Source organism: Diaphorina citri, unplaced genomic scaffold (assembly GCF_000475195.1).
Source record: "Diaphorina citri unplaced genomic scaffold, Diaci psyllid genome assembly version 1.1 scaffold372, whole genome shotgun sequence".
Classification (NCBI taxonomy): Eukaryota; Metazoa; Arthropoda; class Insecta; order Hemiptera; family Psyllidae; genus Diaphorina; species Diaphorina citri.
Window position 1 is genome coordinate 42,811 of NW_007377807.1, and position 27,772 is coordinate 70,582.

Sequence of the window (27,772 nt, forward strand, 5' to 3'; positions counted from 1 at the left end):
TACTTTTCGGCGTAACAAACTTGACCATGTTCCTTCTGAAGATTAGCCATAAATTATACAAGTGTAAATACAACGAGGAATACATTTGGTGAGAAGAAAACATGAGTTAGATTCGTTTTAATAGGTCAGCCAACCTACGAGATCTATTAATGAGAACTAAGGAACAAATGGTTGTTTCGTTACAAAGACATCGATTTTCTAATCTACTCGGGACGGAAAACGGTATCAAAGGAACTTATTCAGATATACTTTATCCTTGTATTCTTGCTCCTTATTTGCTTCGACTAATGATGTGCTAACAAATGTTAGATTCGCTAGTCCATTGATTGTTCTACACTTATGTTATTCTTGGTCCTTATTTGCTTCGACCAATGATGTGCTAACAAATGTTAGATTCGCTAGTCCATTGATTGTTCTACACTTATTTGTAAATTTCGTCACCTGTTTTGTAACCAAATCTTTTGTGTGAGAATACTACATTCTTATCTCGCGACACTCGGAACACTCCCTAGAGTAAATTTCGTCACCTGTTTTGTAACCAAATCTTTTGTGTGAGAATACTACATTCTTATCTCGCGACACTCGGAACACTCCCTAGAGCACTTGCAAGAATCCAGAACCTTTACACAACCATTCCTTTAAAAGGTTTATATAGTCCAAATACATCCAAAGCGTTTAGATGTACACAAAACTTATTTTTAAGAGGTTTATAATACATGGTCCAAATAGATTCAAAGCGTTTAGGTGTACACAAACCTTATTTTAAAAGGTTCATAATAGATAGTCCAAATAGATTTGCCCGTCACCTACCAGTGAACTCTGCATACATACATATGTCGCCATCGAAAGGAGAATTCGTTACATGCTCCTTTAGGTTAACGAAATTGAAATTTTCTATCTTGTAGGACAACTCAACGAATTCTATTGATGTACTGATATGATTGATTGTAGAGAGAAAATATCAAAGAAGACTAGGAAAGAAAAGCTCAGAATATTGACCTACTGTATAGGATGTATGTATTTTATTCATCTGCGCTTGTCCAAAAACCCAAATTCCTTTTCAACCTTAGTCTGTAAACCTGAGACTTAATTGCTCTCGGCAACATCATATGTCACCATCGAAAGGAGAATTCGTTAGATGCTCCTTTAGGTCAACGAAATTGAAATTTTCTACCTTGTAGGACAACTCAACGAATTCTATTGATGTACTGAGACGATTGATTGTAGAGAGAAAATATCAAAGAAGACTAGGAAAGAAGAGCTCAGAATATTGACCTACTGTATATACATATACTAGTAAATCTGTTCTAGAACAGGTAACATCGTAACTTCAACTGTTTTCTTGATTTAGGTTCCTCTTCCTTATGTATGTATTTTATTCATCTGCGCTTGTCCAAAAACCCAAATTCCTTTTCAAACTTAGTCTGTAAACCTGAGACTTAATTGCTCTCGGCAATAGGCTTAGATGAAAACACTCAGCAATTTTCCCACCTTTGTCAGTAACATACTGTTCATTACTCATCAAGAATAAGTTGTTCACTGAGTGAGGCAGTCACTGACTCTATTGAAACGCATACCTGTTCTCTTCAATCTTTTGAACAATTTTGAAAGAATAAAAACTTTTGACTGGTTTGATGACTGAGCGGTGCATGATTAATAAAAATCTTACGCAAGCTCTTGTCAATCATTTGGGTTCTGAGTTGCGATGATAATTACAGGTAATTAACAATCGCAGGTACTTGGAATCAAACCTCGGAGAGCCTAACGTGTCATTTTTGCTCAGAATTGAATATCAGTATGGAAGCATTTTTTGTTCAGAATTGAGTATGGAGGGAACGAACTCTTAGGAGGCTGTTGGAAATATTGGGCTCAACGATTATCTGTCGTAATTTTTACTGTTCCCTTTGTTTGTTTCTTCTGAAGATGTCTTCTGAGGATTTTCATACATGTTTGTGTGGTTTGGCGGAGATTCTCTCTTTCCAGGTGTCTTAAGCAGAATAATTTCATTGGGTATCTTGAGTACTGCAAAAGTTGCTGTAATAATTTTTTTTTCTTTTTTTAAGAGGTTTGACAAAAGGAACTGTAACTGCTATGGTCTTAATTTGTTTTTCAAACTCTCCGGGAAACCTCTGATTGAATACCCCTGGCAAACAAACTATGAAAACTTCACTTTATTTCTGCAAGCCATAATAGCAACCAAGGTCCATCCTTCGAGCGAAACGTACTGCAACAATATGATATTCAAACTGTGAATTCCATGTGAATTATTTGTCTGCAAAGTATTCTGGTTCAAATGAACCACACATATGCCCCAGGCCATTGTTCTGGCCTACAAGTGTTTTAGATCGGGTACCAATTTATCTTTATTAAGTTCCAACGAGACAAGAGTCGAGAATTAAAACAAGTGCTTTGCAGAGTGAGGTGTTTTGAAATAGTGGTTTGTTAGTTTTTATTGGCGCGTCTTTGAGTTTTTTGACCATGTTCCTTCTGAAGATTAGCCATAAATATTACAAGTGTAAACACAACGAGGAGTACATTTGGTGAGAGGAAAACATGAGTTACATTCGTTTTAATAGGTCAGCCAACCTACGAGATCTATAAATGAGAACTAAGGAACAAATGGTTGTTTCGTTACAAAGACATCGATTTTCTAATCTACTCAGGACGGAACCGAAGGAACTTATTCAGCTATATTTTATCCTTGTATTCTTGGTCCTTATTTGCTTCGACCAATGATGTGCTAACAAATGTTAGATTCGCTAGTCCATTGATTGTTCTACACTTATGTGCAAATTTCGTCACCTGTTTTGTAACCAAATTTTTTTGTGTGAGAATACTACATTCTTATCTCGCGACACTCGGAACACTCCCTAGAGCACTTGCAAGAATCCAGAACCTTTACACAACCATTCCTTTAAAAGGTTTAGATAGTTCAAATCCATCCAAAGCGTTCAGGTGTACACAAAACTTATTTTTAAGAGGTTTATAATACATAGTCCAAATAGATTCAAAGCGTTTAGATGTACACAAACCTTATTTTAAAAGGTTCATAATAGATAGTCCAAATAAATTTGCCCGTCACCTCTGGTAGTTCAGTTTGAGACAAGGTGTTGGTGTGAGTATACTTTCAATTTTTGACACTTCCATCATCAAGTGGTCTTGTGATAAAATTTACTATCTCATTGACTGCTTTAATGTCTGAGGGGTGTGTACTTTCAATTTTTGACACTTCCATCATCAAGTGGTCTTGTGATAAAATTTACTATCTCATTGACTGCTTTAATGTCTGAGGGGTGTGTCTAGTGTTGAGACATTCTATTTTATGTTCTTGTTGGTTTTGTTGTTGTTCTTGTTGGTTTTGACTTTGCGTCTTTGACATCGCTGGGGAATTTATTGTTCACACGCACGTCGTGATTATCAAACCTGACAATTATGATTTGCCCGCCACCTCTGGTAGTTCAGGTTGAGACAAGGTGTTGGTGTGAGTATACTTTCAATTTTTGACACTTCCATCATCAAGTGGTCGTGTGATAAAATTTACTATCTCATTGACTGCTTTAATGTCTGAGGGGTGTGTCCAGTGTTGAGACATTCTATTTTATTATGTTCTTGTTGGTTTTGTTGTTATTCTTGTTGGTTTTGACTTTGCGTCTTTGACATCGCTGGGGAATTTATTGTTCACACGCACGTCGTGATTATCAAACCTGACAATTATGATGGCTTGTGTTCCTCTGGTATACGATTATGGCCACAGGTGATGTTCCTAGATACACGAACTTTATGTTTCATAGGTAGTGTTAGTGTGGCTCTGAGGATATCTGTTGAGTTATTGACAACACCAAATGAAAGTGATGGTTTGCTTTTTTGTTTGCAAATAACGTAGAAAACGTTCAGTTGGGGAAAGTGTGAATGATGTGTTTTCTCTTGGGTTCTTTCGTCTAGTTGTAGGATAATCCATGTCAGAAATATGATCTATGCTGAATACTGAATAGTGTACATCTAATATTGCTCAATTTTATCAAACAAATCCAACGCGCCTAATATGATGAGACCAAAATATGGGCTGGAGAATTCAATTAAAAATGTTGAGATGAGCACATAATTTTCGAGTTGTCCTCCCACGCTGTTTTTTGGAAATCGATTCTCCGGAAAGCTTTACAATTCCAAGTCACCAGTTTGCCCAGGGTGACATTTTTAGAAATCCAGACAATCTTTTTGTTTCCACTTTGATATTTCTTTCAAAATTCAATCCCAAGCTGTTACTGGATATATCAAGAAGCAGGTTGTGGGTGTTGGTGTTATGTATCAAGCTATCAGGTGATAGGCCTTCTGAAAGTTAAAACACCTTCCTTATGATACTTAGCTAACTTTAGGATATTCTTCTTTTGATGAATTGTTTTATTTAAACATAAATAGTTAGGTAATAATGTTGAAACTAATATGTTCCTATGGTTTATCCTGTGTTTCAGATGTATGAGCTGTGTTATCACCAGGTAAGCATATGGATTTCTTCCTTGAGTTTTTATTGATCTTAAAAATCTTTGTCGCTCCCTTGGGATATGCATTTCTTCTTCTGAGCGGTTTTGGTGTAGGTAAGTGCTCTTTGGGTGTGCAAGTTATCAAATATCAACGTTAATGAACCCAAATAGCGGTGTTGAGCAAAGTATCCATCAAGTACCCCAACTGTAGGAGTTTCGCTCATGTCAATCATCCGTTTAGAGCGCAAGTGAATCTTACGTTAGCTTCTAAATCGCTCAGGGGGTTCCACTATGGAAATTGGCAACATCTCAATACTTTCAATTTTTGACACTTCCATCATCAAGTGGTCGTGTGATAAATTTTACTATCTCATTGACTGCTTTAATGTCTGAGGGGTGTGTCCAGTGTTGAGACATTCTATTTTATGTTCTTGTTGGTTTTGTTGTTGTTGTTGTTCTTGTTGGTTTTGACTTTGCGTCTTTGACATCGCTGGGGAATTCATTGTTCACACGCACGTCGTGATTATCAAACCTGACAATTATGATGGCTTGTGTTCCTCTGGTATACGATTATGGCCACAGGTGATGTTCCTAGATACACGAACTTTATGTTTCATAGGTAGTGTTAGTGTGGCTCTGAGGATATCTGTTGAGTTATTGACAACACCAAATGAAAGTGATGGTTTGCTTTTTTGTTTGCAAATAACGTAGAAAACGTTCAGTTGGGGAAAGTGTGAATGATGTGTTTTCTCTTGGGTTCTTTCGTCTAGTTGTAGGATAATCCATGTCAGAAATATGATCTATGCTGAATACTGAATAGTGTACATCTAATATTGCTCAATTTTATCAAACAAATCCAACGCGCCTAATGTGATGAGACCCGAGAAAATTTCTCTGACTTCTGGTCTTCAAAAGGGGCAATAACTCGAGCATCAGCATCATGAACACTTCGTACGCAAAAAGCCTAATCTGAGGCTCAGGTGTAGGGGCAAACAGCCCTTAAGTTGATGGGTGAAACTTATACGAATCATGAGCAAGTTGCCTATATCAAAGACAAAGTGGAAGATATTGATTGGAATATCAAAGACACATTGGAAGAAGTTAGTGAAGTTATAGTTGCTGAAGTTATGCAAAACAGTATTTCAAGGCAAGGAAGTAACTTGAGGCCTGGGATTGATGAGCTGAGACCAAATTATGGGCTGGAGAATTCAATTAAAAATGTCGAGATGAGCACATAATTTTCGAGTTGTCCTCCCACGCTGTTTTTTGGAAATCGATTCTCCGGAAAGCTTTACAATTCGAAGTCACCAGTTTGCCCAGGGTGACATTTTTAGAAATCCAGACAATCTTTTTGTTTCCACTTTGATATTTCTTTCAAAATTCAATCCCTGTTCAGTGAGCTACAAGTAGTACTGACTCAGAAAAAGCACTCTTTGGAGCTACACTGACCGGCAAAATTACCCGGCCGCTCGTATTTTTTGGTTTTTCTCAAACTGCTGTTCAGTGTTCATTTTTTTTGGAGCTATAAGGACCAAAATCAGTGTTTCTATGTATGGCCCTCATTTCATGAAAATTGGATGAACCGTTCTAGAGTTAGGTATCACGTATCAAACCAGAACAGATGGACTAAAGAGAAAAAGAGAGAGATGATAAAATTCAAAATAATGAAAGTCTAAATGCAAAATGAGAACTCACTTCATTCAAAACTTTGAGAAAACTCTGGAAATTTTCTTGAAGAATTCTACATTTTAACGCTTTTAATAGAATGAAGTTGAAAATGTGAAGATGCAGGCACACAGTGATGGCATTTTCAACAACTTTATCTAAAAAAACCTTTCGGTGACATTTTATCATCTAATATGTTAAATGCAAATAATGAAAACAATTTAAAGGGTTTAAACTGGCGTGCTTTTTGCCAATAAACTCAATACGATAAACATTTAGATCCTAATAAAGTTAGACATAAGTGTTAAATGATAAAGTTCAGGTCACTACGTTCAACTTGTAATCCCATTCAAACGTTTCTCGAAGAATTAAATGTGCAACTTCCGTTTGAACAGATTTGCCTTGGGCTGTAGGCCACTTTTGTTCGGAATATTAAGAGAAATAAACACATGTTTAGAGTGTTAAGCGATATACGCCTATATCAATTTAAAGCAAAACTCCATCGTAATGCAAATGCAGTGAGGTTTGAACAACTTCTGGTTCTCACAAATTAAGTTTTGTTATTAATCTATTAAGTTTTGTTATGTAGCTTAGGATTGGATTGGGTGATTCATTGAGCAGTAGGTTCAGCGTACCTTTGATCTGAGAGACACAGAAACATTTGATTTCGAACAACAAAGGTATAAAAGTATAAACTATCAAATATTTTATATTAAAGTAGAAATAATTGTAATAAACTTTCCTGCCTTAGTAAGGGGTAAGGTAACATGCAAAAATGTCTTTCACAAATGAGCAAAATTTCAATTTAAAGGGAAGTTTTGAGCGGGCTGGCTCTTTGATTTAACCTAATTGCTTTAGTAAGGGGTTTGGTAACATGCAAAAATGTCTTTCACAAATGAGCAAAATTTCAATTTAAAGGGAAGTTTTGAGCGGGCTGGCTCTTTGATTTAAACTAACTGCTTTATTAAGGGGTTTGGTAACATGCAAAAATGTTTTTCACAAATGAGCAAAATTTCAATTTAAAGGGAAGTTTTGAGCGGGCTGGCTCTTTGATTTAACCTAACTTCTTGTTCTATTATTCAATCAGTTTATTTACCAACAAGAAAGTCAATTATACTGACAGATTGCATGAGATCTAGGACCAATACAACTGATAATAATAGTTAAAAGAGCAACAGGAAAGTTGGCGTAATCTATCGATGTAAACATTGTAAACACATTATGTACATATAATGGAGAATGGCCAAGCCAAAACACATTGAGAGATACCTTGGGTTTATCAGGTGAGATTTCTGAGCGGACCAGCAGACTGTATGTCTCTAGCAAGCTATTAATTAGATCTGGGATATCAGTAGTAATTTTAAGCAAATAATAACGCAGCTAATGACTCCTTAATGTTACACCAAGCGCGCATCATTAATTTTGCAAACAGTGTTTGCAATCATTTTTCCACAAACATTGGCTTGCAAACAGCGTTCGTGTGTGCGTGGAGTTGATCCGGCTGCTGTCGGTTTAAAGGTATAGAATGGAAGACACTAAAGCTAATGTTACACCAAGCGCGCATCGTTTGCAATTTGCAATCATTTGCAAACAGCGTTTGCAAACGTTTGCAATCATTTTTCCACAAACATTGGCTTGCAAACAGCGTTCGTGTGTGCGTGGAGTTGATCCGGCTGCTGTCGGTTTTTCTACCAAAGCTAAAGGTAATGTGAATCAAAATTGGCTTAAAGAGTGAGCTCACTTTATTAAGTTTTGATACTTTTTGGCAGTGTGTATTCTTGAAGATGATCAATTGATTGCAGACCCATGGAAAGTAAAGTACTTGTGCATGAGGCAATGTTAGTTCCTCTACGACTATGATATACGTTAATACGTTCTATTGGGGATAAAGTCCGGAGAAGTATTATTCGATTTGTTCGCCGCTATATTACAAATCTGGACTAAAAATGTCAATGAAGTGTTATTTTATTGACCAATGCGTCCATTCCTTCATATTTTTCCTCTTGCCGGAGATCTTGTGGGATTAGTCGGATTATTCAATTTGACACCTGACAGTTGGGTTTAAAAATAAATCCTTTAACTAGTTCCAGTTCTATTTGTCTTGAGGTACAATTGAACCGAACACCCTCTTTATAATAATTGAGTGCGAAGTGTTACACAAAGCTTTGTAATTACAAAGAAACGAGTTCGAACCTTGATTCGAATTTATTTTCCAAGTGGGCAACACGGAGCAATTGTCACCTCTCTGTGCCTCTGATACGGGGTAGTTGCGAGTTTGCAAGTTTGGCTCCAGACATTCAGTCTTATAATCCCCTCAAATCTATGATATGTCATCTTCAGATCCCATAAAGTCAGGGTCTTATGATACCAACTTCATGGTCGAAAACAGGAATCACTGAAGTAAGTTGTATGTTGAGTATACAGACAGACTAGGGTCTTATGATACCAACTTCATGGTCGAAAACAGGAATCACTGAAGTAAGTGGTATGTTGAGTATACAGACTGACTGCTTCCTGTAAAAGGCTGGTATGCAGTGGTATGCCCTCTGTAGTCCGTACCCTAACGAATGAATTATTTCCATTTAAGGTAAGGTTAAAAGATGAGGGGAGGGGGCGTCACCAGGGCTTTTCTGATTAATAGTGGCTGATCCGCTACCTTACGAATGGTCTTCTTATAAAGAAAGTTCTCACACTCGTATTTATGAACAAGAATGATCGTTCTTAGATCAGTCTCAAGTCAAAATTGACCAATCAAATGCCTTGAGACTATGCTTGGCACAAACTTAAGAGCCAGCATTTTGTTAATAAATATGGGTGTAAGTCTTATAATCCCCTCAAATCTATGATATGTCATCTTCAGATCCTATAAAGTCAGGGTCTTATGATACCAACTTCATGGTCGAAAACAGGAATCACTGAAGTAAGTGGTATGTTGAGTATACTGACTGCTTCCTACTAAAAGTTGGTATGCAGTGGTATGCCCTCTATAGTCCGTACCCTAACGAATAAATTATTTCTATAAGGTAAGGTTAAAAGATGAGGGGAGGAGATGAGGGGAGGGGGCGTCACCAGGGCTTTTCTGATTAATAGTGGCTGATCCGCTACCTTACGAATGGTCTTCTTATAAAGAAAGTTCAAAATACGGGGTTGGTGGGCAAAGTTCGAGTCAGTGAAGAGAATCATTTCCGATATCCCAAGTCCACCCTGTTTAGGCGTCTATTATTCTCCAGCACAGCTGATAAGCGGGGTATATGTCAGGGTTACTGCGATGTTTCCTTCACTGTCGTTTATTTAACTGGTTTTAAATATGTACTTACCAAATGGAGGGTTGTTAAATGTTGTATGTGACTGTGAATTTTCATCGAGAGCTTACCTGGAATCAAAGAAAAATAGAACATTTAGTGTCAATTTCATTATTCTTTATACGGCAGACTTTTGAACTCAAATAGAAGTAAATGAAAAAGAAGAAGAAGAAAATGGCGAAGGTTGAAAATAAGCGTGAGATAGTGCGGTGTTGTGAGTTTGTGCACAACGAAATGTACCAAACATTGGTGCATAAACATAAACAAGAAGAAGAAGAAAATGGTGAAGGTTGAAAATAAGCGTGAGATAGTGCGGTGTTGCGAGTTTGTGCACAACGAAATGTACCAAACATTGTTGCATAAACATAAACAAATTAAACACTTTGCACAAGTGACCCGTGAAAACAACAACAAAGGTCATGAGGAAATCAAAAGCGTTACAACTATCGATATCTGTATCCAACCTGTACATAACAGTCTGACTGACACTTTTAAGGCGGATAACAGGATCCTTGAAAAACACCTTGACAGAAGAAATTTAATGAAAGAGGTAAATTTAATGCTGAACTCATTGATAAAGTGAGCGAGATAGGGCGTATAATAGACACAATTGGCATCAAGGGTAAACAATTGCTATTTGCTATGCAGGTTTATCAATTGTATAATGCAGATCACAAAAGCTTGTGTACTCAAATGTAAACAGGTATTGTTAGCTCAAATGATAAACCTATGTCTTGATAAGGTATTTGCAAAGGTCTGAATAATAGAATAATGTTGTCTAATAAGTTATACATAGTCCTGTTATTGTATAATGCAGATCACAAAAGCTTGTGTACTCAAATGTAAACAGGTATTGTTAGCTCAAATGATAAACCTATGTCTTGATAAGGTATTTGCAAAGGTCTGAATAATAGAATAATGTCGTCTAATAAGTTATACATAGTCCTGTTGATGATTGATTTCTGGCAGTGATACATAGGAACCTAGGTTTAGATGATATAGTTAGTTCTATAGAGATAGGTGTACCGAGGTTGACAGTGAGACCTAGGTATGACTGGTATAGTTAGGTCTTCAGAGATATAGGATACATAGGTAGATCGGATGGATGGGTTTTATGACTTTTTGGTGTGTGTGACATGATCAGTGTGTTACGTTAAAATTGCGCGGATTAGATTGGAGAAAGAAGTCCTGTTGATGTTATACATAGTCCTGTTGATGATTGATTTCTGTATCAACCAGAGTGAAGGAGTTATCGATACCTAAACAGGTAACCTTTGGTTTGATTACAATAATATTATAAGGTGGTGAAAGAAAATGATTTTGATTACGCTCATTATGTTCCTATTTTCCAGTCAAAGGTCGTACTAATTCATTGATATTTTTCATTATTATTACTTGTCTTGTTTGTTAATACGAGGTTCTTGTTCATTGATATGCTCAGATACGAGGTAATTCATTCATCGATTTTTTCTGCCCTAAGATTAGGTAAGTAAAGGTACCCACCCACCTATCCATGCAGTGTAGAGAAATGGACTAAGAAACGGACTACGGTACTAATTTGCTCAACATGTCAGGGAATGTATCAGAAGATTTTAAAGATTCATTCATCGATTTTTTTCTGCCCTAAGATTAGGTAAGTAAAGGTACCCACCTATCCATGCAGTGTAGAAAAACGGACTAAGAAACGGACTACGGTACTAATTTGCTCAACATGTCAGGGAATGTATCAGAAGATTTTAAAGTTATTTTCTATTGGGAGAAAAAGAAACGGACTACGGTACTAATTTGCTCAACATGTCAGGGAATGTATCAGAAGATTTTAAAGTTATTTTCTATTGGGAGAGAAAAAACTATTTTCTATTGGGAGAAAAAAAAATAATAATGGAACAAAAAAGTCGCAGAATTCGCCGATTACGGCGTGAAATTACCGACAAGACGTAATCGTCACGTGACCTTTTCAAATCCGAAACACAAAAAAATGTTCCCAAAGCTGCGAAAAAAATCCATGTTAAAGTAGAAAAAAAAATAATAATAATGGAACAAAAAAGTCGCAGAATTCGCCGATTACGGCGTGAAATTACCCACAAGACGTAATCGTCACGTGACCTTTTCAAATCCGAAACACAAAAAAATGTTCCCAAAGCTGCGAAAAAAATCCATGTTAAAGTATGTAAGTCATTCTCGTGAAATCGTTGATAAATATAATCACAGAAGACAGTTTTGCTGAAAAGAACCCAGCTCAACGCAAAAAAAAGCTTAAATTCAGCAATTTTCAGTAAAGAAGATCTGATCTTGTAAACAACTTCGAGATTATTGTACACATGTCCGGTCGTTGACCTCGGTAATCAAGGAGTCCTGTTAGTTTTGCATGAAATTAAAATCAACACCACAATCGGACAAAAAACTACACACACAACTTTACGGAACTTTCGTAAAGATCTGATCTTGTAAACAACTTCGAGATTATTGTACACATGTCCGGTCATTAACCTCGGCAATCAAGGAGTCCTGTTAGTTTTGCATGAAATTAAAATCAACACCACAATCGGACAAAAAACTACACACACAACTTTACGGAACTTTCATGTCAAGTTAACATAATATCCAATTGAGTATTAGGAGAGTCATCTTTCAAACAGGATCTCATCATCTCTCAGATTTAATTACACAATATCACAAAATTCAGCAATTTTGTAAAGAAGATCAGATCTTGTAAACAACTTCGAGATTATTGTACACATGTCCGGTCATTGACCTCGGTAATCAAGGAGTCCTGTTAGTTTTGCATGAAATTAAAATCAACACCACAATCGGACAAAAAAACTACACACACAACTTTACGGAACTTTCATGTCAAGTTAACATAATATCCAATTGAGTATTAGAAGAGTCATCTTTCAAACAGGATCTCATCATCTCTCAGATTTAATTACACAATATCACAATGTCAAACCTGTCTCCTTTCTTGTTTAATAAATTATTTAACACGGGATTTAATTATTGTTATTATTATTTTTTTAATACCCTAAATTCTTCAAAAAATTACCCTATTTCAGTCAAAATTACCCTAAATTCACCCCCCTCCCCTTTCAGAAAAAATGCAGTTCAATAGTCAAAGGATCAGTGTTTTGATTTTGCTGCCTTCTATTTTCACACAATTGGTCACTTTTATTTTTACTAAAATAAGAAGAGAATAGGTCTTCACTTGACTAAATAAACGAATTTATTGATGGAAAAGAGTCAACATGTTTCAATACAACCGTTCGTGTCTTAATACACCTTGGTTTCCTAATGCTACAAAGTCGCTATCTAAAAGAACATGGTAAAGGTGCTGGGAGTGACATTCTCGATTCTATGCTACGTAATTCAAGATAAAGCTTGAGAATCTTTCAAACTGTTGAAAAAGAAAGTGACATGTAGGCACATACCCTTTTGAGACTAGTTGAGATACGCAAGTTTATCTTGAAATTTTCGATTTCAATAAGAATAAGTCTCAACTTTTTTTTGCTGTACCTCGATTTCTTAGGGAACAGACCTCTAAAACCTACGTTTATCATCTTCGAAAATCATCAGGTGGAAGACTGCTGATGAGACATTTGAAGTGCCATGTAGATTTGTCAAAAACAAATAATTTCACTAAAGAAACAAACTCCACTTTTGTTTGTAAAGAGATCTATTGAACTGCTAGTAGAAGACAAAACACAATTACCAGAGATAAGTTGTCCTCAATGGTAATTCTTGCTGAATGCTTCTGGTAGGGTGTTGGTCAGTGTTTTGCATTCATTTGCGTATTATCTCGGTTTTTGCTGAATGGGATCTAATCTGGGATGTATTTGGAACAAATTCTCTACATACGCCCACAATCTATGTGCTCTAGAAATTATTCTCGAGTTAAAAGTTCTCTGTGGGGTTCTCTGCGATCTTAAGGTAAAAATGCATGTTCCGGCTACTAGTGATGCAAATTTTTGAAATTTGAATAAGTCTGATTTCCGGTTTAAAAAAGTTCTCTGTGGCGTTCTCTGCGATCTTAAGGTAAAAATGCATGTTCCGGCTACTATTGATGCAAACTTTTGAAATTTGAATCAGTCTGATTTCCGGTTTAATTCCAAACATGTGAAATGATGCACCATTGACTGTAATGATGCACACTTGTGTTCCCGGCTACTAGTGATGCAAATTTTTGAAATTTGAATCAGTCTGATTTCCGGTTTAATTCCAAACATGTGAAATGATGCACCATTGATTGTAATGATGCACACTTGTGTTGGGCATAGGACAGTGATGATGTGCACTTGTATTGGGTATAGGACAATAATTACTGTCCTTTACCCATCATAGGATTTTATAAATGCATTTAAAATATAGGATTTTATAAATGCCTTTGAAATTATGAACAATATGATATCATGTGAAAATGATGCACACTTGTGTTGGGCATAGGACAGTGATGATGTGCACTTGTATTGGGTATAGGACAATAACTGTCCTTTATTACCCATCATATGTGAAATGATGTACCATTGACTGTAATGATGCACACTTGTGTTGGGCATAGGACAGTGATGATGTGCACTTGTATTGGGTATAGGACAATAACTGTCCTTTACCCATCATAGCGAGAATCTTATCTTGAACTTCAAACTGTTGAAAAGGAAAGTGACATGTAGGCACATACTCTTTTGAGATTAGTTGAGATACGCAAGTTTATCTTGAAATTTTCGATTTCAATGAGACTAAGTCTCAACTTTTTTTTGCTGTATCTCGATTTCTTAGGGAACAGACCTCTAAAACCTACGTTTATCATCTTCGAAAATCATCAGGTTCGTGATAATTCTTCAATTGGAAAAGGACATGGAGGATTGAGGATTGGTCATTTGCTCTTCATGGAATACTGGGTGTAGTAGATCTCTTTCATAATGCTTCATCCTTTGGTATCTGCTAGTAATTCTTTTTCATGATCCTTCGTAGATTGGTATAAGCTTAACCCAACTTTTATGACTGTTTGTCCCTATTAAACCTTAGCCTCAGAGTGTTCTTTTTGTGTGAGAAAATCCTTTGTTTCTGGTCCTAAATCCTAACGTACATACTTTGCATGTGGTTTGATGTGATTTTCAATGTCATGTTTTGGGGGGTGTCACACATAAACTTTTTTGACTCACATTCTCACATAAAACAAGATCTCCATCCTACCATTCCCAGACTTGATGGCTTGATCCCGAAGGATTTTTGCCAACCATATCCCCGAGAACTCCCCTTTCCATAGGTTTGCTATTCGGGACATTCAAGTTTCTTGACCACGGAGTCATGGCTCCGCACAGTCTAGTCTCTAGTACTCTAGTAGACTAGTACTCTAACGTAACGAATCAGCCAATAAATCACTCATGTCGCATATGCTCAAACACATACGCATGGTAAGTTTCATCATGGTACTTTGCCAACCATATCCCCGAGAACTCCCCTTTCCATCGGTTTTGCTATTCGGGACATTCAAGTTTCTTGACCACGGAGTCATGGCTCCGCACAGTCTAGTCTCTAACGTAACGAATCAGCCAATAAATCACTCATGTCGCATATGCTCAAACACATACGCATGGTAAGTTTCATCATGGTAGCGTGAGGAATGTGTAAGATCAAATTGAATTATTATATATTACCACTATATTATTTGAAAATATCCAAGTACTCAACAAATCATACCTAAAGGTACAATTATACTGAGGCAACTTGTAGCATACCGTGAGGAATGCGTAAGATCAAATTGAATTATTATATTACCACTATATTATTTGAAAATATCCAAGTACTCAACAAATCATACCTAAAGGTACAATTATACTGAGGCAACTTGTAGCATGTTTTATAACACAAAAAGAGTCACAATCTCACAAAAGATCTAATCAGGAGGTTGCAATAACATAGGGCTTTAAATAGCCAATGCCCCTTCTTACTTCTTAGGTCGAATTTCACCACCCTGGATTGTCTCAGGATTGAGTTCAAACCGAGGTTGACTTGTGTATTAAGTATAGGTAACATAGGGCTTTAAATAGCCAATGGCCCTTCTTACTTCTTAGGTCGAATTTCACCACCCTGGATTGTCTCAGGATTGAGTTCAAACCGAGGTTGTCTTGTGTATTCAGTATAGGGAAATCCTCGTTTCATCTCAATCCCCAGTTGGTAAACCCCAGCATTATTCCAATAAACATGCAGCTTGCAGGATGCTCCAAAGAATTTGCATTGGATTGATATGGTTTTGAACCATGCTACAATTTCTAGATGTTGCTCTGTAGCATGTTTCACTGCGGCATGCTTCATGGTGCCTCAGTGTAATAGCGCCTTAAGAACATGTGTGGAGTTCTCTACGGTGTTATAATTATTGACTATGCGGAATTATTGACACAGACATTCACACCTATCATATGGTTCTCATTACATGTAATATTGTTTTAGTTCTTTTATCCTCTGGTCAATGGAATGAACGGTATGTAGGATCAATTGGACTTTGCCAAAGAGGAATGTGAAAGAAGTCATGCGAGTGGAGTTGGTAAATGCTATTTCAAGTGGAATCTTTGTAAATTTGAAATGCAGGTCTTTTGCAATATGTGCCTTTTGTGTAGGTTTGGATTTATTAATAACTAACGGAAGAATCTGAATAATTTGAGCATCTAATTGGTTTTTGGTTTACCATTGGAGTTGGATTCAATGTTTGGTTTCTTAGGTCGGATTTCACCACCCTGGATTGTCTCAGGATTGACTTCAAACCGAGGTTGACTTGTGTATTAAGTATAGGGAAATCCTCGTTTCATCTTAATCCCCAGCTAGTAAACCCCAGCATTATTCCAATACCAAACATGCAGCTTGCAGGATGCTCCAAAGAATTTGCATTGGATTGATATGGTCTTGAACCATGCTACAATTTCTAGATGTTGCTCTGAAGCATGTTTCACTGCGGCATGCTTCATGTTGCCTCAGTGTAATAGCGCCTTAAGAACATGTGTGGTGTTCTCTACGGTGTTATAATTATTGACTATGCGGAATTATTGACACAGACATTCACACCTATCATATGGTTCTCATTACATGTAATATTGTTTTAGTTCTTTTATCCTCTGGTCAATGGAATGAACGGTATGTAGGATCAATTGGACTTTGCCAAAGAGGAATGTGAAAGAAGTCATGCGAGTGGAGTTGGTAAATGCTATTTCAAGTGGAATCTTTGTAAATTTGAAATGCAGGTCTTTTGCAATATGTGCCTTTTGTGTAGGTTTAGATTTATTAATTAATAACTAACGGAAGAATCTGAATAATTTGAGCATCTAATTGGTTTTTGGTTTACCATTGGAGTTGGATTCAATGTTTGGTAATCCTTCAGATTGTGGCTTGGTGATAGTTATTAGACCTAAACTTTCCATTTTCTTCACCCCTAATTTTAACAGTTTTGAAGATCGAAATCTCGTAAAGATAATTCGATTTAGATTAGTTTTTAATCTTAGCGTAAACTTTCATCAATTTCAAAATTTTCAATAAGGACCGTAATCAAATTGCCTATCGACAGGAACTTGTTTGGGTTTTGTTGATTGCTCCAAATATCTTTAGTTCAGAATTTACGAATCGAAAGTATTCGTGTTTAATTAGTCTATTTTTACTGTTGTTATAATTGCTAGATATGTATATTTATATCTTTTGCATTAAGTTTTATACCTCGGGTTGCCTTTGTTTTCAAACCCGTTGGTTCTTTTTTTAACAATATTGGCCAATAATTAATTTTCATAAATGAATTCCTTTGTGTGTCAATTTATTGTTCTTGGTGAACTTTCGATTGATCTCTGCATTGATTGCAACATATCTGTCGGTTAAGCTTGTAGGAGTTTTGCAGATTTGTTCAAGATAAAGCTTGAGAATCTTTCAAACTTTTGAAAAAGAAAGTGACATGTAGGCACATACCCTTTTGAGATTAGTTGAGATACGCAAGTTTATCTTGAAATTTTCGATTTCAATAAGAAAAAACCATGTAATAAGTCTCAACTTTTTTTTGCTGTATCTCGATTTCTTAGGGAACAGACCTCTAAAACCTACGTTTATCATCTTCGAAAATCATCAGGTATCTTGAACTTCAAACTGTTGAAAAGGAAAGTGACATGTAGGCACATACCACATACCCTTTTGAGATTAGTTGAGATACGCAAGTTTATCTTGAAATTTTCGATTTCAATAAGAATAAGTCTCAACTTTTTTTGCTGTATCTCGATTTCTTAGGGAACAGACCTCTAAAACCTACGTTTATCATCTTCGAAAATCATCAGGTGGAAGACTGCTGATGAGACATTTGAAAGTGTATTCAACTTGGAATTAGCCCCACCTTGGAATGCCAAAAACACTTGAGAAAGTTTATGAAATAAGGGTCTTTTTCTATACTGTTTAGAGCCATTCTTCAATAGACCTCATTTCAATGACGATCATTCCTCGTCATCTGTCATATTAAACTATTGTCTATATCAGATAGCAACGTCCACAGTAACTTCTATACATTTGTATTGACTATCAAATACCCATGTGTTACTTACTATTCAATGTATTGTTTTGGTCTACGACAGTAACGAGAGGTGCATTCCTATTCAGTATTAGTCACCAGTCGCGTGAGGACTCACAAAATTTTGCTGGTTCAATACTCCTATCCAACGCAACGTTGCACGTTGTTGGCGAAATTTTGTTTGAACCGAGACTTAAATCGGATGTAGGAAACGATATGGATAACAATTTACAGTCTACAATAGCTACGTTGGACATTGTAGACTTCGCGTCTGACGTCATAATGAAAGTAAATGATAAAAGTTTATGAAATAAGGGTCTTTTTCTATACTGTTTAGAACCATTCTTCAATAGACCTCGTTTCAATGACGATCATTCCTCGTTATCTGCCATATTAAACTATTGTCTATATCAGATAGCAACGTACACAGTAACTTCTATACATTTGTATTGACTATCAAATACCCATGTGTTAATTACTATTCAATGTGTTGTTTTGGTCTACGACAGTAACGAGAGGTGCATTCCTATTCAGTATTAGTCACCAGTCGCGTGAGGACTCACAAAATTTTGCTGGTTCAATACTCCTAACCAACGCAACGTTGCACGTTGTTGGCGAAATTTTGTTTGAACCGAGACTTAAATCGGATGTAGAAAACGATATGGATAACAATTTACAGTCTACAATAGCTACGTTGGACATTGTAGACTTCGCGTCTGACGTCATAATGAAAGTAAATGATATAATGAAATAAGGGTCTTTTTCTATACTGATTAGAGCCATTCTTCAATAGACCTCGTTTCAATGACGATCATTCCTCGTTATCTGTCATATTAAACTATTGTCTATATCAGATAGCAACGTCCACAGTAACTTCTATACATTTGTATTGACTATCAAATACCCATGTGTTACTTACTATTCAATGTGTTGTTTTGGTCTAAGACAGTAACAAGAGGTGCATTCCTATTCAGTATTAGTCACCAGTCGCGTGAGGACTCACAAAATTTTGCTGGTTCAATACTCCTAACCAACGCAACGTTTTATGAAATAAGGGTATTTTTCTATACTGTTTAGAGCCATTCTTCAATAGACCTCGTTTCAATGACGATCATTCCTCTTTATCTGTCATATTAAACTATTGTCTATATCAGATAGCAACGTCCACAGTAACTTCTATACATTTGTATTGACTATCAAATACCCATGTGTTACTTACTATTCAATGTGTTGTTTTGGTCTACGACAGTAACGAGAGGTGCATTCCTATTCAGTATTAGGGACTCACAAAATTTTGCTGGTTCAATACTCCTAACCAGCGCAACGTTGCACGTTGTTGGCGAAATTTTGTTTGAACCGAGACTTAAATCGGATGTAGAAAACGATATGGAGAACAATTTACAGTCTACAATAGCTACGTTGGACATTGTAGACTTCGCGTCTGACGTCATAATGAAAGTAAATGATCTTCGCTGACGTTCGCACGTTGTTGGCGAAATTTTGTTCACCGAGCCTTAAATCGGATGTAGAAAACAATATGGATAACAATTTACAGTCTACAATAGCTACGTTTGACATTGTAGACTTCGCGTCTGACGTCATAATGAAAGTAAATGATCTTCGCTGACGTTGAAAACCATCGATCAATTGAATCAGTTGAATTTGTTCATCTGTTTCTGTCGATTTTTAGTCATTAGTTTGTGATTGAGACCATCTTCACGACATTTTGTTTGAACCGAGACTTAAATCGGATGTAGAAAACGATATGGATAACAATTTACAGTCTACAATAGCTACGTTGAACATTTTAGACTTCGCGTCTGACGTCATAATGAAAGACGGTGACGGTGAAAACCATCGATCAATTGAATCAGTTGAATTTGTTCATCTGTTTCTGTCGATTTTTAGTCATTAGTTTGTGATTGAGACCATCTTCGAGGTGGAAAATGTGAAACCACAAACCGCAAGATAATAGTGGACACAGTGATGTAATGCATGGGTAACCTTTATTTATTCGGACTGTATGTGGTCGCTTTGTATTTCAAGGAAAGTACAATACCTTCAGCTTTGAATGACGAGAGATAAGTAAGCAGAATTGTGTGGGTAGTACAAAGGACGGGTCAACCACTAGTGTTGTATAAAAGTGTAAGCATTCTTTTACTAGCGCCGCAGGCTTTTTTTCTCAATTTGGCATGCAGTCTTTCTTTATCTCATCAGTTTGGTGATCTTTCTTTTATTTTTAATCCCAAATCTTGCGGCACACCTAAGGCGACCCCACGGCACACATTTTGAGAAGCACTGACTGCAGCGTTTGCTCTTGCTCTATATTCGTGTCTCATTACAACAGATACACGCTAATGTAATTATGTGCCGGAGTAATGATATTGACTTGAACTTCGTATGTAAGTATGCAAAACACATACGGGGTCTCCTAGGTGGAAAAAATACTGGTAGATTTTTAAGACTTTTTATTTTAGAAAAAGTCCTTTGAAAACATAGACCACTTCGATACCTCCTGTTTGTCGTATAGAATACCCTGTAAATCAAATTGGCTATTTCATTAAAACAATAATTATTTTAATGTGTGGGTATTTTATTCTTTATGAGTTTCAGATAGTGGAAAAACTAGATTTTCAGCTCCCCCAGGAGAACCCTGCCATTTAAAAGAAAGCAAAACGGGAAAAAAATAATTGAAATTAAAGAATCTGAAAAAGAATTGGAAATAAACAAAAATGCTGATGATCTTACAACTCCAAAGTTGCTGTTCACTATCAAGTTTGTCTACTTGTCTTTGACTCGTGTGCCTGAAACCCTGCCATTTAAAAGAAAGCAAAACGGGAAAAAAATTAATTGAAATTAAAGAATCTGAAGAGAATTTGAAATAAACAAAAATGCTGATGATCTTACAACTCCAAAGTTGCTTTTCACTATCAAGTTTGTCTACTTGTCTTTGACTCGTGTGCCTGAGGATATAGTGAGATATACATATTCAAGATATAGAAGTCAGTATGTGAAATTAAAGAATCTGAAAAAGAATTTGAAATAAACAAAAATGCTGATGATCTTACAACTCCAAAGTTGCTGTTCACTATCAAGTTTGTCTACTTGTCTTTGACTCGTGTGCCTGAGGATATAGTGAGATATACATATTCAAGATATAGAAGTCAGTATGCCAAATTTTATCAAAACGTAATAAATCTGAGAATGGTATGTATTTTCGAATATTTTTGAAGATGCGCGATGTCAACTTGTCCTTTCACTTGGCACAGCGTGGTAGCAAATCCAAGTTAGATGAAGGTATGTATTTTCGAATATTTTTGAAGATGCGCGATGTCAACTTGTCCTTTCACTTAGCACAGCGTGGTAGCAAATCCAAGTTAGATGAACATTGTGTCCATTTCCCGATACGAGTTGCACAATTCGGCCTCCTCGAGTTTGGGGCAATTTTTGGGTCTTGTATTGGAAGAGAATGTGAAATCTGCTATTGGTATATGTAGAGAATCAGAATTTGACTGCAGCGTTTGCTCTTGCTCTATATTCGTGTCTCATTACAACAGATGTAAAGTACGCTAATGTAATTATGTGCCGGAGTAATGATATTGACTTGAACTTCGTATGTAAGTATGCAAAACACATACGGGGTCTCCTAGGTGGAAAAAATACTGGTAGATTTTTTAAGACTTTTTATTTTAGAAAAAGTCCTTTGAACATAGACCACTTCGATACCTCCTGTTTGTCGTATAGAATACCCTGTAAATCAAATTTGTAGATAATGAAAAAAGTATGGCATTCGGTCCAATTTTTCAAAATTGCGGAATGGGTGGAAATACTTCTTCTAGTGTCCCCTCAGTCTTTCTCTTAATCATTGGTCAACTAAAGGGTAGTCAACGGAAGCTTCCAACTAAAAAGCCTAAAGACCACAATAATCAATAATATTAATAAGTAGTGATATTTATATCTCCTACTTTCTCTTGATCGTTTTTGTGGACGAGGAACTGAAAATTTCTTTGCATTTATCGTTCGACTGTAACAAAAATCATCTCTTGTGGACCAGGCCTAAAGGGTGTACATTGGTCCCACATAATATTATATTGTACCAGACAATATTTTTTTCTCATTTCCTCTGGTAAACCCGTGTTAGTCCGTGTTACCCTCCGGCCTACAGGATTTAATATCGATAAATGAAAACACATTACATGAAAAACTTGAATGCTAGTCTACGAGTATACAGGGTGTCTATTAACTCTTGTTTTGGGTCTCATGGAGTCCGATTTTGTCAGTATTTACAAGCATGTCTAGGTACTAACTAAATTTCTTTGCATTTATCGTTCGACTGTAACAAAAATCGTCTCTTGTGGACCAGGCCTAAAGGGTGTACATTGGTCCCACATAATATTATATTGTACCAGACAATATTTCTCATTTCCTCTGGTAAACCCGTGTTAGTCGAAACATAGAAAAGAAATACAAGGATTGAAGGGTGACAAATAAGTCTTAAAGTTCAGGTTGTTGTAACAATTAAAAAGTAATTTTCAATCTTATACCTACTATTGATTTTCCGGACACCCTGTAGTTATACAGTCACTATTAGAGTTAGCATGAGAACCAAATCTTGGTTTATAGCATACCCATGGTCGGAGAATAGTGTTTTTTTTTTAAGTCTTAAAGTTCAGGTTGTTGTAACAATTAAAAAGTAATTTTCAATCTTATAATATTGATTTTCCGGACACCCTGTAGTTATACAGTCACCAGAGTTAGCATGAGAACCAAATCTTGGTTTATAGCATACCCATGGTCGGAGAATAGTGAGTTTTTTTTTTTCAGTTTGATTGAGAGGCAAGGAAATTTGAATTAATTAGGAACTTGGTATGATTGGTCGTGGCAGATAGTTGAAACAAAAAATACCACCAGATAAAGATAGACACACCGATGTTGGGATATGACGGGAAGTTTGTTGACATGTAAGGCAAAAACAGGATCCTTGGCTTTCTCCCTCCCTACCTTTCTGGACTGATTTTTTCGACTTTTTTCAACTAATGCACCCAAATAAGTTCAGATGTTGGACAAGATTTCAACACCACTTTCTGTTTCTAATATTAATTCAATCATATCATGATACAGTCGCTGTATTGTGTTACAAAATAGAGACCCTCCGCCTCTATCTACGTATGGTCTAGATTCTTGATTTCTTTCTTCGGATGAAATATGGTTCTCGTTGGAAGACTGGTTACTTGTTCGGGTAGGTTAGTATTGTTTATACTATTGTGTACCTTGGGAATTACTAATGTATCTATTGCCATCATCTGTATTTAATATATCGCCTGTGTTATTAGTATACCCAATTGTGTTACCATGGCTTGTGCTCAGGTCTGGTATTGAGACATAATATCCTAGAACAGTTTGTTTTGTAGTTTTGAACTGATGAGTTAAGTCGTGTGGTGAGTCAATGTTCAAGTTTATTGAGTTTTCAATTTGGACGTATAAGGGAGAGAGATCAGAACTTGTTGGATCGCCTTCTGGGATGAGAAACGCGAAGAGAAAAATGTGAAATACCCGTTGTAGTCGCAGGTTTTGTAATGTTTCCGATTTGCCAACTTTTCTGAAAAAGATTGAACTAATTGTTGAGAACAGGATTGCAGTTGAAAATCAGAGTTATGTTAAACTTGTACACAACACTGCTGAGGATATTGAAGAGTTATGGAGCATTTTGTGGTGCTAAAAAGACGATTGGATTAACTCGAAGAACCACCATTTGGTACTTGTCTGTCATCCCTTTCACCATAATTCTCCAACGGTTTTTCGATTTTGATAAAATATGCTAAACGACTTTTTCTTGATTTTGGGCTGTATCAAATCTATGGAGGGCCCGTACAATCGTTTTTCTACTAGAGTTTTACAGTGCACTGAATAACTGGTGATGGTCTTATATCGATTTTAGATCATCTTTTTGCCATGCTCAAGGGATGTTCTGGAAGTGTATTATCAGGGACTATGGTTAGAAGTGTCTAAAACTAGAACTTAATATATGTATACCGATCTAATAGTGTTCTAATACTGATCTAATACAGGGTGTCCGCTAGCATCTTATTTACCACCCTGTATGTTATATTTCCTATTTTTAGCCGGTGTGGAACCAGTTGTTACCTACATGTCTGACAGGTCCGTGCTACCTGTCGCGCTAATAGCGATAAATGAGAATACCTATTAGTGGAAAACTCAATGCCGATCTAATGAAGCCTGGGTCACACGCTACGATATTTTACTTTCCATTACCTACATTAGGTATAGAAAGAAGATTTTTGTCAGAAATTACGTTGTATTTGTTTTCTGAAACTTGTGATACCTACGAGGGATTTTTACGTTGTTTCGCCGATTGTCTGGCTTTCAAAAAGAAGGTGAACTAGAGATTACAGTATTACTGAGCAATAAATTACAATTTTATCAATCTTTTGTTACTCTTAAACTGCAGCTAAAATTCTATTACAAAATATTTCAAGTGCATACGATATAATACAACCACCTACTTGACCCATGCAAAACTGTCTGAAGATCAAGGTGCAGTTTGTCCAGTAGAATAGTACAGACATTGTTAGCACTATCATCTGAGAATTCAAAAATATTTCAAGTGCATACGATATAATACAACCACCTACTTGACCCATACAAAACTGTCTGAAGATCAAGGTGCAGTTTGTCCAGTAGAATAGTACAGACATTGTTAGCACTATCATCAGAGAATTCATCAGTACCTCCCCCCAAAAAAACACTTCGTGTTAAATTAACGTCAAGAGTTACCCTCCACAAAAAAGTACTGATATAAAAAAAGACGTCAATGTGGGACCTCCCTTCTACAAACTGCAGCTTAAATTCTATTAAAAAATATTTCAAGTGCATACGATATAATACAACCACCTAATTGACCCATGCAAAACTGTCTGAAGATCAAGGTGCAGTTTGTCCAGTAGAATAGTACAGACATTGTTAGCACTATCATCTGAGAATTCATCAGTACCTACTATTGCTTTGTTCAGCACTGACGTGACAGTATTCATGCATTTGGCAAGGAAGTAACACGCTGCCAATTTAGTGCAATGTGCCTCAATCAGTACTATTGCTTAGTTCAGCACTGACGTGACAGTATTCATGCATTTGGCAAGGAAGTAACACGCTGCCAATTTAGTGCAATGTGCCTCATGATTGTTCCTACATAATAATTACATCGCGGATTCACTTTCTATGACTTGACACAGAGTACCGCTATGTTGTTTAGCTTGGGTGTCCGCAATATTGACAATATTAATAACTATAACAATATACAGAATAGCTGCTAACGACATTATATTGTTTATTCAACATTGGATAAGACTTGGAACAATGTGTATTATATATAGCATGATCAATATGATCATTAGGGATTGTGATTATTGTGAATTGGAATTTCATTTGCAGATCAGTAGCGTGATGATTATTATTATTATGACTATTGTCTGTACAATGGATTTTGTTTAAAACGGATGTCTCGCGAAACTTTGCAAACATATACTGTGAGATTTATTGCAGGCAATATCCGAGTTGAATAAGATTTCTTGAAGCAGTCCTGTTTGCCCGAATTTAGACAAACACGTGTTTTAAACATTTCACAGTCGCGTTTGATGTACTCGGTAAACGGTTGCATCAGAATAGCTGCTAACGACATTACATTGTTTATTCAACATTGGATAAGACTTGGAACAATGTGTAGGGGAAGGGTGGGCAAAACGGACACCTTAAGGGAAATTGATTTTTGTATTTTTTATAGCATACGTTTTTGAACATGATCAATATGATCATTAGGGATTGTGATTATTGTGAATTGGAATTTCATTTGCAGATCAGTAGCGTGATTATTACTATGACTATTGTCTGTACAATGGATTTTATTTAAAACAGATGTCTTTCGCGAAACTTTGCAAACATATACTGTATACTGTGAGATTTATTGCAGGCAATATCCGAGTTGAATGAGATTTCCTGAAGCAGTCCTGTTTGCCCGAATTTAGACAAACACGTGTTTTAAACATTTCACAGTCGCGTTTGATGTACTCGGTAAACGCTTGCATTTAATCTCCTAAGAAACGCGTCATGTTTTGCCGTCGGGCGACACAGTTGCACGAAACGCCTGCATAAACGGCACCTAAACCTAAATCTCTATTTAGGTGACACCATTCCTACCTACATTTTGGTCTTATGAAAAGCTCTCATAAACAGAATCACAAATCAACTCATTGAGAAAGACAAAGGCTTCTAAGCAACCCTTCGATTAATCCATTTCCTTCCAGGTCACCATTTGTCCGACTCAATCAGACCTGTCCTTGGCTAAGGTCGATGAGATATACAACCCCATCACAGCACCATGAGGCGACTTGCAAAACAACTCGTATTTTATGGAAACTATAATGATACAAAATTAGGAGTTCCAAGATCTACGAAAGTAGATCAATATGAGTGTGTGTGCAATTATTCACAATTTTAACTTTTTTCCTCGTTTAAATACTCGGGGAATAATTGCAAATAAATAATTTCGAGCTCAATCTGTACAGAATCAAAAGCTATTAAAAGTTGGTTCAGGGCAAGGGAACATGAAAATTAGAATTTCAATTTCTTGCACGATAAGAAGTGATAAATTAATATCTCGTGTACCTCATGAAAATATGAATTCATTTCGTTTTGAACTTGGATTAGAATAAATATGTTGTATTTTACTGGTAGCTCTATCACACAATCTGACCCTATTAAAAGCATAAGGTTGTTCCATATATTTGGTGCATTACTGGAATATATGAAAATTATATTTTGAACGACCAAGTACTCTGCATGGATATAATTATTCAGTGCAATATTGGAATATATCAAAATTATATTTTGAAGGACTAAAGTTCTGAATCTTTTCTGAATGAAGGACTAAAGTTCATTTGGCAAAAAATTGTGCAAACTGTAAAGTTGAAGTTGTTTTAAGTCCCAATGGAGCTATATTTTCGTAGGAGCTGGTGTTCAAAGAAAGCTTAGCTCCCAAGGGAAGTTGTGATCTAATGTTCTACTTCGGTAGCAACCATAGGTAGCCTAAGGTAAAATGACAAAATATTGTGACAGAACCCCAAAAAACTGTGGGATTTGGATCCAGACTCCGTGAATTTTAGAAAATTTTAACCCAGGCTAGTGTTTCTGATCACATCGGCCCACACTATCATAAAAAGACCCTATTACCCATAATTATACATAGATCTGCATCTGATTTCAATGCATTTACGTAAATATATTTACGCAAAACAGACGAAATACGCGGAAAGAACCTGTTATTCGCTCACTCGATGGCTGTGGTCCAGAAGAGGAACTTTACTCGAAGTAAGAACGAGTTAGTAAAATTGAAGGAGGTGATAGAAGGAGTGAAGGCCAAATCTATCACAGATGATAACTATGAAGGTGTAAAGACTCTGTTCAAGGCATTCACGTAGATAATGAAAAAGTATGGCATTTGGTCCTATTTTTCATAATTACGGAATGGGTGGAAATACTTCTTCTAGTGTCCCCTCAGTCTTTCTCTTAATCGTTGGTCAACTAAAGGGTAGTCAACGGAAGCTTCCAACTAAAAAGCCTAAAGACCACAATAATCAATTAATAAGTGATATTTATATCTCCTACTTTCTCTCTCCATCCTATTCTCTTGATCGTTTTTGTGGACGAGGAACTAAAAATTTCTTTGCATTTATCGGTCGACTGTAACAAAAATCGTCTCTTGTGGACCAGGCCTAAAGGGTGTACAT

At 36.4% G+C, this 27,772-nt stretch overlaps 1 protein-coding gene across 1 annotated transcript in view; it reads right to left on the minus strand.

The window, feature by feature from the left end:
- Positions 1-9,482: 9,482 nt before the first annotated feature.
- Positions 9,483-27,772, minus strand: part of LOC113466969 — a 95,796-nt gene continuing 77,506 nt past the window's right edge. The window contains exon 2 of the mRNA XM_026822831.1: positions 9,483-9,516. Coding sequence (XP_026678632.1) covers positions 9,513-9,516 — 4 coding nt within the window. The 3' untranslated portion in view covers positions 9,483-9,512. The remainder of the gene's footprint in view (positions 9,517-27,772) is intronic.